The following is a 12,605-nucleotide window of genomic DNA, read 5'->3' as shown; positions in this document are numbered from 1 at the left end:
ACACGTGGCATGCTTGTCACATACGCTCCCCCTCTAAGTGCAGTGGGTCACGAGGATAAAACCTCACGTGCGGGCCAGATCTCATTCCTCGTAATCAGCCTCTCTACTGATCCGGGTGTGCGCCGTGTGCCGTTCGTACAACAACCTCGCGTTTCACGCAAAGCGAGGCAAGCGAGGCACGAAGCCAGGGCCCCGATGCGGGAGGTGTGCGGGGGCGGCATGGCCACGCTCACCCCTACTGCCGACTCCTGGGTTTCCTGCATTAGATTTTGCAAGTTCTGACATGCGCTGTCCAGGTCATAGGTGTCCCCTCTCAGCCCCTAAATCCCACATTCTTACCATTTTCCCTTTTCTACCACGTAAGGGGGAAGTAACATCGTGGCCGCTTAACATCTGTGACAGGCTCTCAAATTTTTATTTGGAATAAGATACTGCAGGCTCTGTCAAAGATCTTAAAGACTACCATCAGTGACATTCAAAAGGAAACTCAATACCTTGTCCAAAATAATTTAAAGCAGTAACTTCAGCCCAGGACAGTAACGACACACGCACGGCAGCTATTACCTCGCTCGTCCTGAAGGCCACCCGGTAGTTGAACTGGGACCCTTCTTTCTCCTTGGCGTCTTCCACCTTCTCTCTCCGGATGCTGACTGCCACAGGGCCAAGGTTTTCATCTATCCCAAAGTAGTTCTGGTGCTCTGTAACAGGAGGCAGTGGTGGCATAAAAAGAAAGGAACAAAGAACTGCGTGGGTATCTCCGGGCTCGTCCGTCTGTCAAATCTCTGAAGAAATACCGCACGGGTCTGGGTACACGATTCCCCACCGGGGGTTTGATCGGAGTGTTTTGTTTCCAAGTCAGATGTATTCGTACGTCTCATTTTCCACTACTTCCTCCTCTCCTGCGGCTCGTCCCCAGCTCGCGAGCAGCAGGAGCCCTCCTGTCCCCTGCCACAATTCACGGTGTCACATGAAGAGTGTCACCGGAAGGAGGATGCTGCCCTTCTTAGAAACCGTCAAAAGAGGAATCGAGCTATTTGAAGACCGTTACTGAACGGTTCCCCCCTCCTGCTGGGAAGGTCACCTTCTTTCGCATGACCATCGGCACCTGGACTAGCCAGGTAATCTTGGGGCCCAGTGTGGTGGCAAAGACTACCCCTGCATTAGGATGTCACTAAAGCACCTAACCGTCTAAAGTGAAATTTTATGGCAGAAAAGACGTAAAAGGTCATTGGGTTGCTGTGGTCAAACTATATCTATTAATTATTATTTTTTTAATGATTTATTTATTTTCGAGACAGAGAGAGAGAGAGCACAAGAAGGGGAGGGCAGAGAGAGAGAGAGAGGGAGACACAGAATCCAAAGCAGGCTGTAGGCTCCAACCTATCCACACAGAGCCTGACACAGGGCTCGAACCCACGAACCATGCGATCATGACCTGAGCCGAAGTCAGACGCTTAACCGACTGAACCACACATGCTCCCCCAAATCTACTAATTCTATAACCTAATTCTACTAATTCTATAATCTAATTCTGTTATCACCTAATCATGCCATTCCCATAAAATCACTGGCCCTGCAGGGTTCTAATCCATTGAGTCTCATGGCAGGAACAGATTTCTGGGGTCCTATCGTCCATCTAGCACGGGAACCCCCAAGGACACTGCTCCTCAGAGATGGTCATGAGTCTCCACATATATTCGACAATACGTGCCGGGCACCATTTCCCAGCGGGGTCACAATCCGGAACAAATTCCCATTCATGAAGCTACTATACGAGCCTGAACTCTGCCAAGCTGGCTACTCTGTAAGCACCCCCTTCTGGAATGTCTCACTGTCTCTGGACTGCGGGGTCTTCGTCTGAAGGCAGTCCAAACACTTCACTGCAACCAAACTTTTTAAGGGTTGTCTTCTGAGAGGACCCGGACTTAACACAGCACTCAGACATGGTCTGAACCCATACAAAATAGGGGAGTAATTACCTGACCATATATTCACGCAGCTTACCTTTTTAGCAGCCCTAGGACACCACCCATCCACGCCGAACAGGTGGTAAACGCACACCCCCAGGTGGTCTTCACGTATTTCTTAATCAACAGGGGCAAGGTCAGCTGCCCAGGGTGTATGCTTATAAAAGAGATTTTTTTCACTCCATATGCAAAACCACACTTACCCCTTTTGACTGTCACCTTCTGGGTTTTGGCCCATTCTTTCCTGACTCTTCATTTTTAGTTAAAAATAAATACAATGTAGCACATTTAGAAGCTTGAAGAAAACTGTGTATTCTAAAGCCTTTTGGTTATGCCAACGTTTTCTGCCACGCTAAATTTTTGAAGAAACAAGAAATGCTATTCAGAAAGTAGAAATCAGGGGGAAAACAGCACCTGCATCAGGCAGGGCAAACACTGCCCAAAGCCAATGAGGAGTAGGGGCATTTACTTCTTTACTTTCACAATCATTTACCTCTTTACCTCTTACAACCAAATGAGATTAACGCTGACATTATTTCTCTTTACAGTCAGGGCTACAAGCAGCAAGTCAACTAATTTTAGGGGCTGGAGGATGAATCACTGACTTACTATAATCCTGGACTTACACCCTAGGAAACAAGTCTTTGTTTTTTGTGAGTAAATTACATGCTAATTACAGCCAGGTTAACTGTCCACACTCTGTGTGGAGCCTGACATGGGGCTGGATCCCATGACCCTCAGATCATGACCTGAGCTGAAATCCAGAGTAGACGCTCAACCAACGGAGGCACCCAGGTGCCCCATTTTACTTGGGTTTTAATCAACAATTTAAAAATACTCACTGAAAACAGAGACTAACAGTTCATTGTCTACTTCAGGCTCCTGGGTATATCATCGTTGTATTCAAGCTGGCGATAGTGACTATTAGGACTATGGCATTATACTAGATCCTGTGGAAAATGCACCTGCAAACTTAGAATGAAATCAGTGTGGAATTTTCTTAGCTGCGGTTACTAACTGTCCTGACAAGATCTTGCACCTTTACCTCATTTCTCATAAGGCAGATGCATTAGGGAAAATATTTGGAAAGTGCACTAAAGCACAACCAGCCATCATCAGGCAAAAGCTTCCTTCTTAGGGCCCAATTCAGTAAGTTTCTTGCAAAAATGCTCAAGTGGATTCCCTCTTAGGGATTTGACGAACCCTGCTGACAAGAATCAAATGAGCTTCAAATTATTTTAGGGGGAAGAAGACCTCCAAGTGAGCAAAACCCCTTCTCGTGGCGAAACGGAGATCCCAGATTAGGGGAACCGAATCATGAATTCTAATTCCTGACAACCCGAGCTCGGCCGTGGCTTCTGCTCTCACACACAGCAGGTGCTGCCCGGCCCAACGGGCTAGTGCAGCCAGGCATGGGGGCAGGGGCTGGCCAGAGGGGGACACGCGGGGATTTTCTGGGGTGAGGGAGCTACCCTGCACCTTGATGGTGCTAGTGGTTACTGGCCGCATCCATCTGTCAAAACTCTTGGAAATCTACACTTAAAAAGGGGTGAAGTACTATAGGTCAAGTATACCTTTGGTTTTTTTTTGTTTGTTTTAAAAAAATTTTTTTTAACATTTATTCATTTTTTGAGAGACAGAGAGAGACAGTGCGAGCATGGGAGGGGCAGACTGAGAGGGAGACACAGAATCCGAAGCGGGCTCCAGGCTCCGAGCTGTCAGCACAGAGCCTGACACGGGGCTCGAACTCACAGACCGTGAGATCATGACCTGAACTGAAGTGAGACGCTTAACTGACTGGGCCACCCGGGTACCCCTACCTGGGTGAGAGGAAGAGCCAGTGGGCCTGGTAGGTGGATGGGCCTCTGGCACAGATGGGAGTCGTGAGGACACCCCCAGTCCCGTGGACCACCCCCCCCCCCACGGCCCCTCAGGGAGGAGAAGTCCTGCCCCTCCCCTCAGTATTGGCTCTCTCCTGCCATGTTCCAACTGCTGCTCAGGGCTCCACCTGCCTCTACCGTCCCACTGCTGGGGCTTTGTCTCCACAGGCCTGTCTGCCTCGCTGGGCACGATGGGCTTCCGGGAGTGTCCTTCCAAAGTGAGCCACCCCCCGCCCCCCGGGGGCTCTCCTTCTAGGTCTCTTTGTGGCTGCCCCTCTGGCTTCTCCTCGTCACCTGGATGTGTCCCAAGGCTCCACCTTTGGCCCATGGCTGTGTGTTCTGACTCTCTCTCTGTCTTTACATGTATCTGTCTGAACGTCCGTCTGTCCTTCCACACCCCCCCCCCCCATTTTCTCCTGTAAGTTCCTCAGTGACATCACCCCAAACTCTCCACAGATTCCTCGCCCATAACTCCCCCAACTCGGGCCATTTCCCCCCTCGGCCTGGCACGCCTGTCGCTTTTCTGCACTTGACATTCTCAGTCATCATTTCAGACTCAACCCCACACATCGATTCCACTGGAAATATTTGCCTCACCTCCAGATGAGGCTAAGTCCTTCAACTTTTAAATCCTCAAGGCCTGATAGGAACTATGCCTGATCGGTGTTAAGTATTTAAAGACTTGGCCTTGAATGAAGGAACTGGCATAGGCTCCCTCATTCAGAGGTTACGGTCGTACTGAGCCTCAACCAGGACTATCAAAACAGAAACAAGGAGGCAGCTCATTTCATGCTGGCGAGTGCAAAAGACAGCGTGAAAGGTCTGGGCATCCAGAAATGCCGCAGGACCTGCCCCCGTGACAGGGGCGATATGGTTTCTCGAAATATTTACAAGACTGAGAAGGGATACACCTGAGAATGTCCGCTTCCTAGCGCTGCTCAAACTGTCACAAGCTTGGAGGCTCAAAACAACACTCAATTATTGCCTCACCGCCCTGGAGGTCAGAGGCCCAAAGTCAGTTTCAACGGGCCGCAGTCAAGGCTGGGACAGGGCAACGTTCCCTAGGAAGGTTCTAGGGAAGCATCTGTTTCCCGGCCTCTTCCAGCTTTGAGAGCTGTATTCCTTGAATTCCTTCTTCTGTCTTCGAATCCAGCCCTAGATGTTGCGTCAGGGGCCACAATGCATGCTTCTCCCCAGATCTCCCTCTGCCTGCCTCTTACGTGGACACTCGGGATGGCATTCAGGGTCCAGCCAGAGAATCCGGCGTGGGCTCCTGGTCTCAGATCCTTAACTTACTCACATCTGGAAAGCTGCTTCTGCCATATAAGGTAACACACACAGGGGCTGAGGATTAGGACCTGGGTATCTTCGGGGGCCAGTATTCAGTGCACCGCACGCAACTCGTTTCAATCCATTCACTGAAACACCCAGCATGGTCTATGCCTCAGCCATGCGCCAGACCTGATAAACACAAGGACACAACATCGAGCAGGACACAGTATAGTGCCTGCTTCAAAATGTTCTAGTCCTGTGGGGCTAACAATACCGGAAACCAATGAGAATTACGCATTCCAGGTTCTGTAATATGAACAAGCATATTTAATACCATGGAGGTACCACTAATATCCTCTACAGAATCAACAATCCAGAAGAAAAAGCCACATACGCAGTCGAGGCAACTGTCACAAGGCCTATCTACTCTATTTTAACGTAAGTATATGCAGAAAAATTTAAAAAGCCACTCTCCTTGGCCTGAAAAATAGCAGGGCTCTGCTCAATCTTTCCTCACTCTTAATTCTGTTCCCACAAAAAAAATTCTTTGAATTTTGACATACTGACTATTCTAACTCACAACCACAACGTGTCCCCTCCACCTACTTAGGGTTTTCCTTCGTTTTGGCTATGTTTTGTGGCTCTCCGTCATTCATTCATACCTTTCTTTAGATTTCGTCCTAGGTTGTTAATTTTTTAGGATAATGTAAATAGTATCTTTCAAAAATTTTCTTTTTTTTTTCATGTTTATTTTTGGGAGAGAGAGAGAAAGAGAGAGAGAGAGAGACACAGAGGGGAAGGGCAGAGAGAGAGGGAGACACAGAATCCGAAGCAGGCTCCAGGTTCTGAGCCGTCAGCACACAGCCCGACGCGGGGCTCGAACCCACGGACCGGGAGATCGTGACCTGAGCTGAAGTTGGACGCTCAACCGACTGAGCCACCCAGGCGCCCCTCAGAAATTTTCCATTTCTGTTTGTATGTTTTTGGTATGCAGAGAATTTAGATTGGAGACGTGATGATTTCTTCCTTTTAGTTTGACCAGTTTTTGCTTTTTCTACATACTCTGAAGCCATGTTTTTAGGCACTCGGAACCAACCCTTTTATCATTATGAAATCCCCCATCTACGGTGATCCATCTTGCTTTAAAGTCCATTTCATATCCTCACACTGATCGAGCGGGGACTCAACTGTTCTAACGGGGGAACCGCAGCCATCAGTCGAGGTAGGTCTTATTTTAAGCCGATTCACGGCTCCAGGGAAACTTCTTCTCCCCCCGTCTGCAGGTACTTCGCCCAAATAAGGGGACAGGGCTGGGCATCTCACCGTGTGGACTTCCACTCAATCCCCCATCTCCAGTTAAGTGCCCTCGTCCTGCCTTTAGCTCAGCTGTTGTTCAACTTCTCCAGACTAAATCTACGGTTTTCTGCCTGGGTGGGGACGAGTGGTTAACGGACTATAAGGGACAGGAGAGAAAATCCGGCCTTTTACACATATTTATAACTGGTCCCCTTCCCTTGCCCCGCCCCCAGCTCTTCTTCAGAGGTACCTGGCTCTGCGGTGTGGATGGGCTGGCTTCTGATGGCCTGTCGCTGCCACACGCACCCTTCCAATCTGCAAAGCTGGCGTGCCTCTTCCGTCTGCTTTGGCAGATCTTGCCCCGTGAAGCTTCTCCCTAGTTCTCTTTTCCTTCGTGGCTTTATGCCCTTTTGTTATTCCTTCACTATCATTTTTGGTGGGGTTTTGGGAGAGGGAGAGAAAACATCTGCCTCCAGTTTGCCACAATGAACTCGCAGTCCCAAACGCGTGTATTCTTAAATATGTGTAATTCTAATAAGCCTGATTAATGGTTTCTGAACCCGGGCTATGCTAACTTATCATCTGCTTAACCTCGGGTTGGTTACGTAACCCTTCTTAGCCTCAGTGCCAGCTCCCTGCCCCTCCACCATCCAATTATACATAACACACCTATCCTTAATCTGAGAGAGGTATTATAATGGAAGAGATGCATGATACTGGCAAAAAAAATAAATCAATCAAAAACAAAAAAGGAGTGAACATACAATAAACAGCATTGTGGGGCATTTTGATTTTGAGCCCCAATAGTCCTGCAAAGCACGAGGGTCAGCCTTGAAGGGGATTCACACTTTTAATCTCAAAATGCCGATCTGTAATCACCTAGAGAGCTACATCCCATTCGCTGCAGTCTTTTTATGAACGCAGCGGCATGTATTTTGCTGAATGAGTTCCATCAGGAACTAGAAGTTGTTTTTCTTTTAACTGGAGGAATCCGAAATTTGTGTATCCTCTTTTTCACCAAAGATGACAGGCAAATTTGAGAGAGAACATTTTTTTCTTTCACGTCTGCCTCCCCACACTTGTTTCCAATGTTTCTCTCTCCGTTTTACAAGACACGCTTTCTGAATGCAAGCGGACAGGGGACGTTCCTGCCACTTACAATCATGACAACTTTGGACATGCCAGCTCTGAGACCTCCTGGTTCTTTTCTTTTCTTTTTCATTTCCTAAGTTTATTTATTTTATTTAGAGAGAGAGAGAGCATGTCGGGGTGGGGGGGAAGGGGATGCAGAGAGAGAGGGAGAGACAGAGAACCCCAAGCAGGCTCTGCACTGTCAGTACAGAGCCCGGTGTAGGGGCTCAAACTCACGAACTGTGGGATCGTGACCTGAGCCGAAATCAAGAGTCGGACGCTCAACCTTCTGAGCCAGCTACCTGGCCCCCTCCTAGCCATTTTCTAAGGCTAGGCTCCATACTCTCAGTTTCACCAGGGAATAGAGCAGGTGACCTGCGTGTGTTTCCAAAGAAATCATAACTCGATGCTTGGAACGGCTTAACTCGCTGTTTCAGCTTCTGTGAACCATAAAGAACTGGGAAGGTGCCCCCTCTGAAGTGTCCAGGAAGGACCCAGTTAAGCCTTCCTTAACTTAACTTGGTCCTTAAGGACCAAGGGGACACCCTGGGTCCCCTTCAGGACACCTCAGCTCGTCCACCTGCATCACGTGAGCCTTCCCATCTGTGGGCAAAGGACAGCGAGCAAGCCCCCCATCCCCAACCAGAGCTCGTCCTTATCCCAAGCACACAATTTCCAGAAAATCACTTTCAGGGTGTGTGGGATAAAACCCTCCCTTCGCAGAAAGGAAGCTAATGAAAATCCACGTATCATGCAAATACAACAGAGCAGATCAAAAAAAAAAAAATCGGTTAACAAGATTGCAGCGCAGGAAAGGAGATTCGGCAGGCACATCTCCGTGGTGCGCCTTGGCTTGTCAGGAAAGAAAAATCTAACTCAGGAGAAGTAAGAAGCAAAAGGGGAGGGAGTCACCTGTGACCTTAGCCCAGAGGCGGTTTCCAGGTCCTGCAGTGTCTTGGAAAGGAGATTTATCGGGTTCACGGCTAAGGAGCTGAGCAGGTGAGGATCCCCAAGTCTGCAGGGCCTCCCGTGGCCGGGTGTGCAGAAGCTTCACCCACAGCTCGGCCTCACGTGATTTGTCAGGTGTTAGCACCTCACGGCCCACGGCACCATTAACAAGTCCCCCAAAGCCACAGGAGGCCCTGGATCCGGGCCCTGCGGCCCTCCCTTTACTGGGTTCAAGGGCACAGCAGCAGCTTTCCTGCTATTTTTCCATAAAACACAGTTTAACGTTTGTTCTTTCGGTGGCAAGCTGGTCACTTAATTGCTGGCTCACGGCCCATCTGGGCCACATCCACGGCTGCAGGTGGCTGCTCGCTGAGTTCCCACCTACCACGTCTCTCCTTCCCCACCTTTCCCTCTATACAACTGCGTGTCTGCATTTTAGATCAGCCCCCCTGTTCGGAGCCCTCTTAAGACTTACAAAGGAGAAAGTCAGCAAGAGACAACGGATTAGTCAATGAATGAAGCAATGAAGGAGTTAAGAACCCTGGGGCCTGCTTTTGCAGATGGTAACGTTAAGAGTCATCAGATAACTTTAAGAAATCTCAAGCTCCCTGCTCATGTTTCATGGATTCAATTACTGAATTTACCATGATGGCGAAAAGGATGCATTTTTGCCCTGTGAAGGCTCCTTTGATCAAAATTTAACCAAAGGATTAGCCAAGCTTGAAAACCTGAGGCATTACAGCGAAAAGAACACTTAACATACCTTACATAAATGAAGTCACTTCCTCCTCCCTGCCTACGAGGAGGTAACCCCGTTTCACAGATAATATCACAGAAGCTGATGCGTTAAGTGACTTGCTCGAGGTCACAGCCTGGTGTGACAGAGGGGATGTGCACCCAGGCGGGGCTGGTTTTAGGACTCTCTCGCGTACAGCAACTCAGGGGTGCTGAGAGTCACGGAAGGTCTGAATTCTGAAAATCAGCTAATGCCTGGTAAAATGAACACAACTTACAGATGAGCCAACCCATCTGTTCTGAACAGAAGGACAGTATCTTGGGAGACACCGCTTTAAGAAAACCTTGAATAAAAAGGGAAAGACTGGAGAAAAAAGGCGACTGGCAGAGAGGCTTCCTTTGACGACGCACCGTTTTCAGGGGTATTTGCTACAAGAATGGGAAGGAGAGCAAGCAAGAATTCGCTGCATAAAAGCTGAGAGGTGGGGGCCGTTTCCAAGGCGGGGTAGCTGTCCAGCTTTGCATGGTCCTTCTTGAGTGGGACCAAGAGTGGCATAAATCCTGGATGGGAACAAACACAAGGCAGGGAGGATTTGCTAAGTTTCTGGGGGCTCTGAGACCTTACGTTCCAAAGACTCTGACGGCCAGCATACGGTACCAGCAAAGGGCACAGTGCAAGGAGCTCTAGCCAGTTAACTGCACGTCGGTCACGCCGTTCACGGATCCTACAGCATCGACCCTCCACTTCTCGGGAAATAACAGAACATTAGTTCCTCTTCCGCAATAGCTGACTGCAAAGCCTCTGAGGCCAAAGGGTCAACAGGCTGACATGTGCACATAGTCCTCCCCAAGTTCCTCCAGCGCGGCAACAGGTGGCAGCTGTGACCTCCCCGCTGCGGCGGACGTGAGAAAGCCCGGGAGGTTCCCACCGCCAGCCACACGGAACTGGTACCACGAGAAGCCACGAGGCCTCGCCTCCCGTGTATCCGGGCAGCTCCTCCCCGCTGAGAGCCGGCCGGGCCTCAATGGGAGCTCTGTCTGCGGAGGCCACGCCGGCCAGGCGGAGAGGTGAGGAGCGGAGTCGATTATGTCCGCTCAGGGAGGAATGCGGGTCTCAGAATAGTCCAATTGTTACGTGGTCCTCAGTTCACCCGTATGAATTTAATAGTGTCCAACTCCCTATTAATTTTCTTCAGTCACTGTATAAAACCAGAGGGGGGGGAAAAGAAAGGAGCCACCAGGCATGAAATTCAGAGCAAATGCAGCCATGCATGGCTCAGCAATGGGGTTCATTTGACATGTAAGGTATACTCCCGCCCACAACTGTCACTGTCACATTAGTGAAACTTAAGTGAATACGTCTGGAAGAGGGTGGCAGACTTCACCAGACACCTTTCCCCAGCTCCCCCCCGCCCCCCGCCATATGGTTCTATGTTTTCCCTCCTCGTCTTTTATTAACCATTACAATAAAGTTCTGCCCTTTAAATGCTGTCCCAGTGGTGTGGACAATAGTTTCTTTCTAGACAGAAAGTTTTGCAAGTTTATGTAAGAGCGACTTGGACAAGGAGGACGCATGTCTTGTGACAGGTACCATTTTAAGCCCTTTACAGGAGATACATTTTTAAGTTTACTTATTTATTTTGAGAGAGGAGGGAGAGCAGGGGAGGGGCAGAGAGAGAGACAGAGACAGAGAATCCCACGCAGGCTCTCCACAGTCGGCACAGAGCCCAATGTGGGGCTTGAACTCCCGAAACCATGGGAACATGAAATCAAGAGTCAGATGCTTAACCGACTGAGCCACCCAGGCGCCCCAGGAGATATTTTTATTGTGATCCCATTTTATAGATGACTAACTGAGGCACAAAGGAGTTGAAGGACTTGCCTAAAACCGAGTTGGGATGTAAACCCAGGAATCTGGCTTCAGAAAATTCTGGACTCTTCACCATTCATAGTTAGAATGGATGGGCCCTTCTTCCTACAGGCAGGAAGGCAAATTCTCCAGCCACCAAATGATAAGCTGGTATCCAGACAGGCAAGAGAGGGCTACTCCACACATTCTAGAAGAACCTGTTCTTTTTATTTGTTCATTTAGCACATGTATGCACAAATATTATTCTTCAGCGAAAATACTAATGACAAAAATTACCGCTGGAGAAAAAGGTGAGTTTACCTAGAGCTGGTCAGGAGTCGTTAATAAAAACAGTGAGCTTTTCTTAGAGAAGAGAGGTCCTAGAAAGAATTCTCGGAGGTGCTGCAGATCCAACAGAGGAATTCATCCCCTGGTGGTGCCAATGGCACAGCCCGGGGCAGCGCAAAGACACAGGAAGGGGCCTTCAAAACTTAAAGGCTGGCATCTTGGGGCAGAAATGGACCTTGGAAAGGCCAGTCTTGCACTTTATATCATCGTGATGATGAGATTTTTGCTGGAGACCCAATCCACCCAGAAGCAGCTAAAAACTCTTCTCTGGAAAGTTCCAATCTTTTCAAAAAGAAGTCCAATCTGCTCACACTCCAGAAGTCTTGTGAAGCTAAGATGGGAAGGAGAAATCAAAGAAGTTCTCTCTGGCATCTTCCTTTTATAAGAAACAGAGAAGAAACGAAATCACAGGCGAATGACGGAACCATAAACGCCAGGTCTCCTTAAAGCACCAGACAGAAGGGAGACAAGTGGTCAAACTAAGATTAGCTTTTCAATCTATGCAACAAAACCTGCCCTGTAAAACCATTTCAGCTCCTTACAGAGGATTTCTAAAAGATACATATTTCTTTCCTTGGACTTGTTACAGAAAATCCCAAGGGGCAAGAAAAAAGAGTTGGGCATAAAGCTTTTTCTTCAGACAGTTAATTCAGCAGAAATTTGGGAGCCTGAGAAGCTAGGGTTTCCCGAGGGGCACCTCACAACCACCTCACCTCAATGTGCACATTTCAGGGGAAATTCAAAGGGAATGTCTGTGCATTTCAATAAAGACAGAAGAAAATGTAAATTCCCCTGCTCTTCTAGGTAAGTTTGAGAAACACACTCCTGGCATTCCGCAGGATGCATATAGAAAGGGCTGTGGGAAAGTGACATTTTGTCAATTTCACTCTATTTGAAACACACAGTGGAGTCAGCTGCTCACAGGAATCCTAAATAGCTCAATAAAAGTAACAGGAACCTACAGGTTTCTGATACTTTTAAGAACTGCCTATAAGCTCTTTTTGTTGTTATTTTAAAGATTCTCCTGTTAAATATATCATGAGAATTTGAGACTTGCCTTTTCAAAAAATTTTAAAGCAAACCTTTTGGAAGCTGGTTGTGATTTGTGGAAAAGCTGCAGATAGATAGTAGAGTTCTCTCACACCCCCTGCCCAGTCTCTCAGGTGGTAACATCTTACA

At 48.4% G+C, this 12,605-nt stretch overlaps 1 protein-coding gene across 6 annotated transcripts in view; it reads right to left on the bottom strand.

Moving 5' to 3' along the window:
* Positions 1 to 12,605, bottom strand: part of SIPA1L2 (signal induced proliferation associated 1 like 2) — a 223,197-nt gene that overhangs the window by 87,386 nt on the left and 123,206 nt on the right. For all 6 annotated transcript variants that reach the window (XM_042907476.1, XM_042907478.1, XM_042907480.1 and 3 more), the window contains exon 4: positions 565 to 698. In XM_042907476.1, coding sequence (XP_042763410.1) covers positions 565 to 698 — 134 coding nt within the window. The remainder of the gene's footprint in view (positions 1 to 564; positions 699 to 12,605) is intronic.

Source organism: Panthera leo, chromosome D2, assembly GCF_018350215.1.
Source record: "Panthera leo isolate Ple1 chromosome D2, P.leo_Ple1_pat1.1, whole genome shotgun sequence".
NCBI classification, from domain to species: domain Eukaryota; kingdom Metazoa; phylum Chordata; class Mammalia; order Carnivora; family Felidae; genus Panthera; species Panthera leo.
This window is presented reverse-complemented; position numbering and strand designations above follow the sequence as displayed.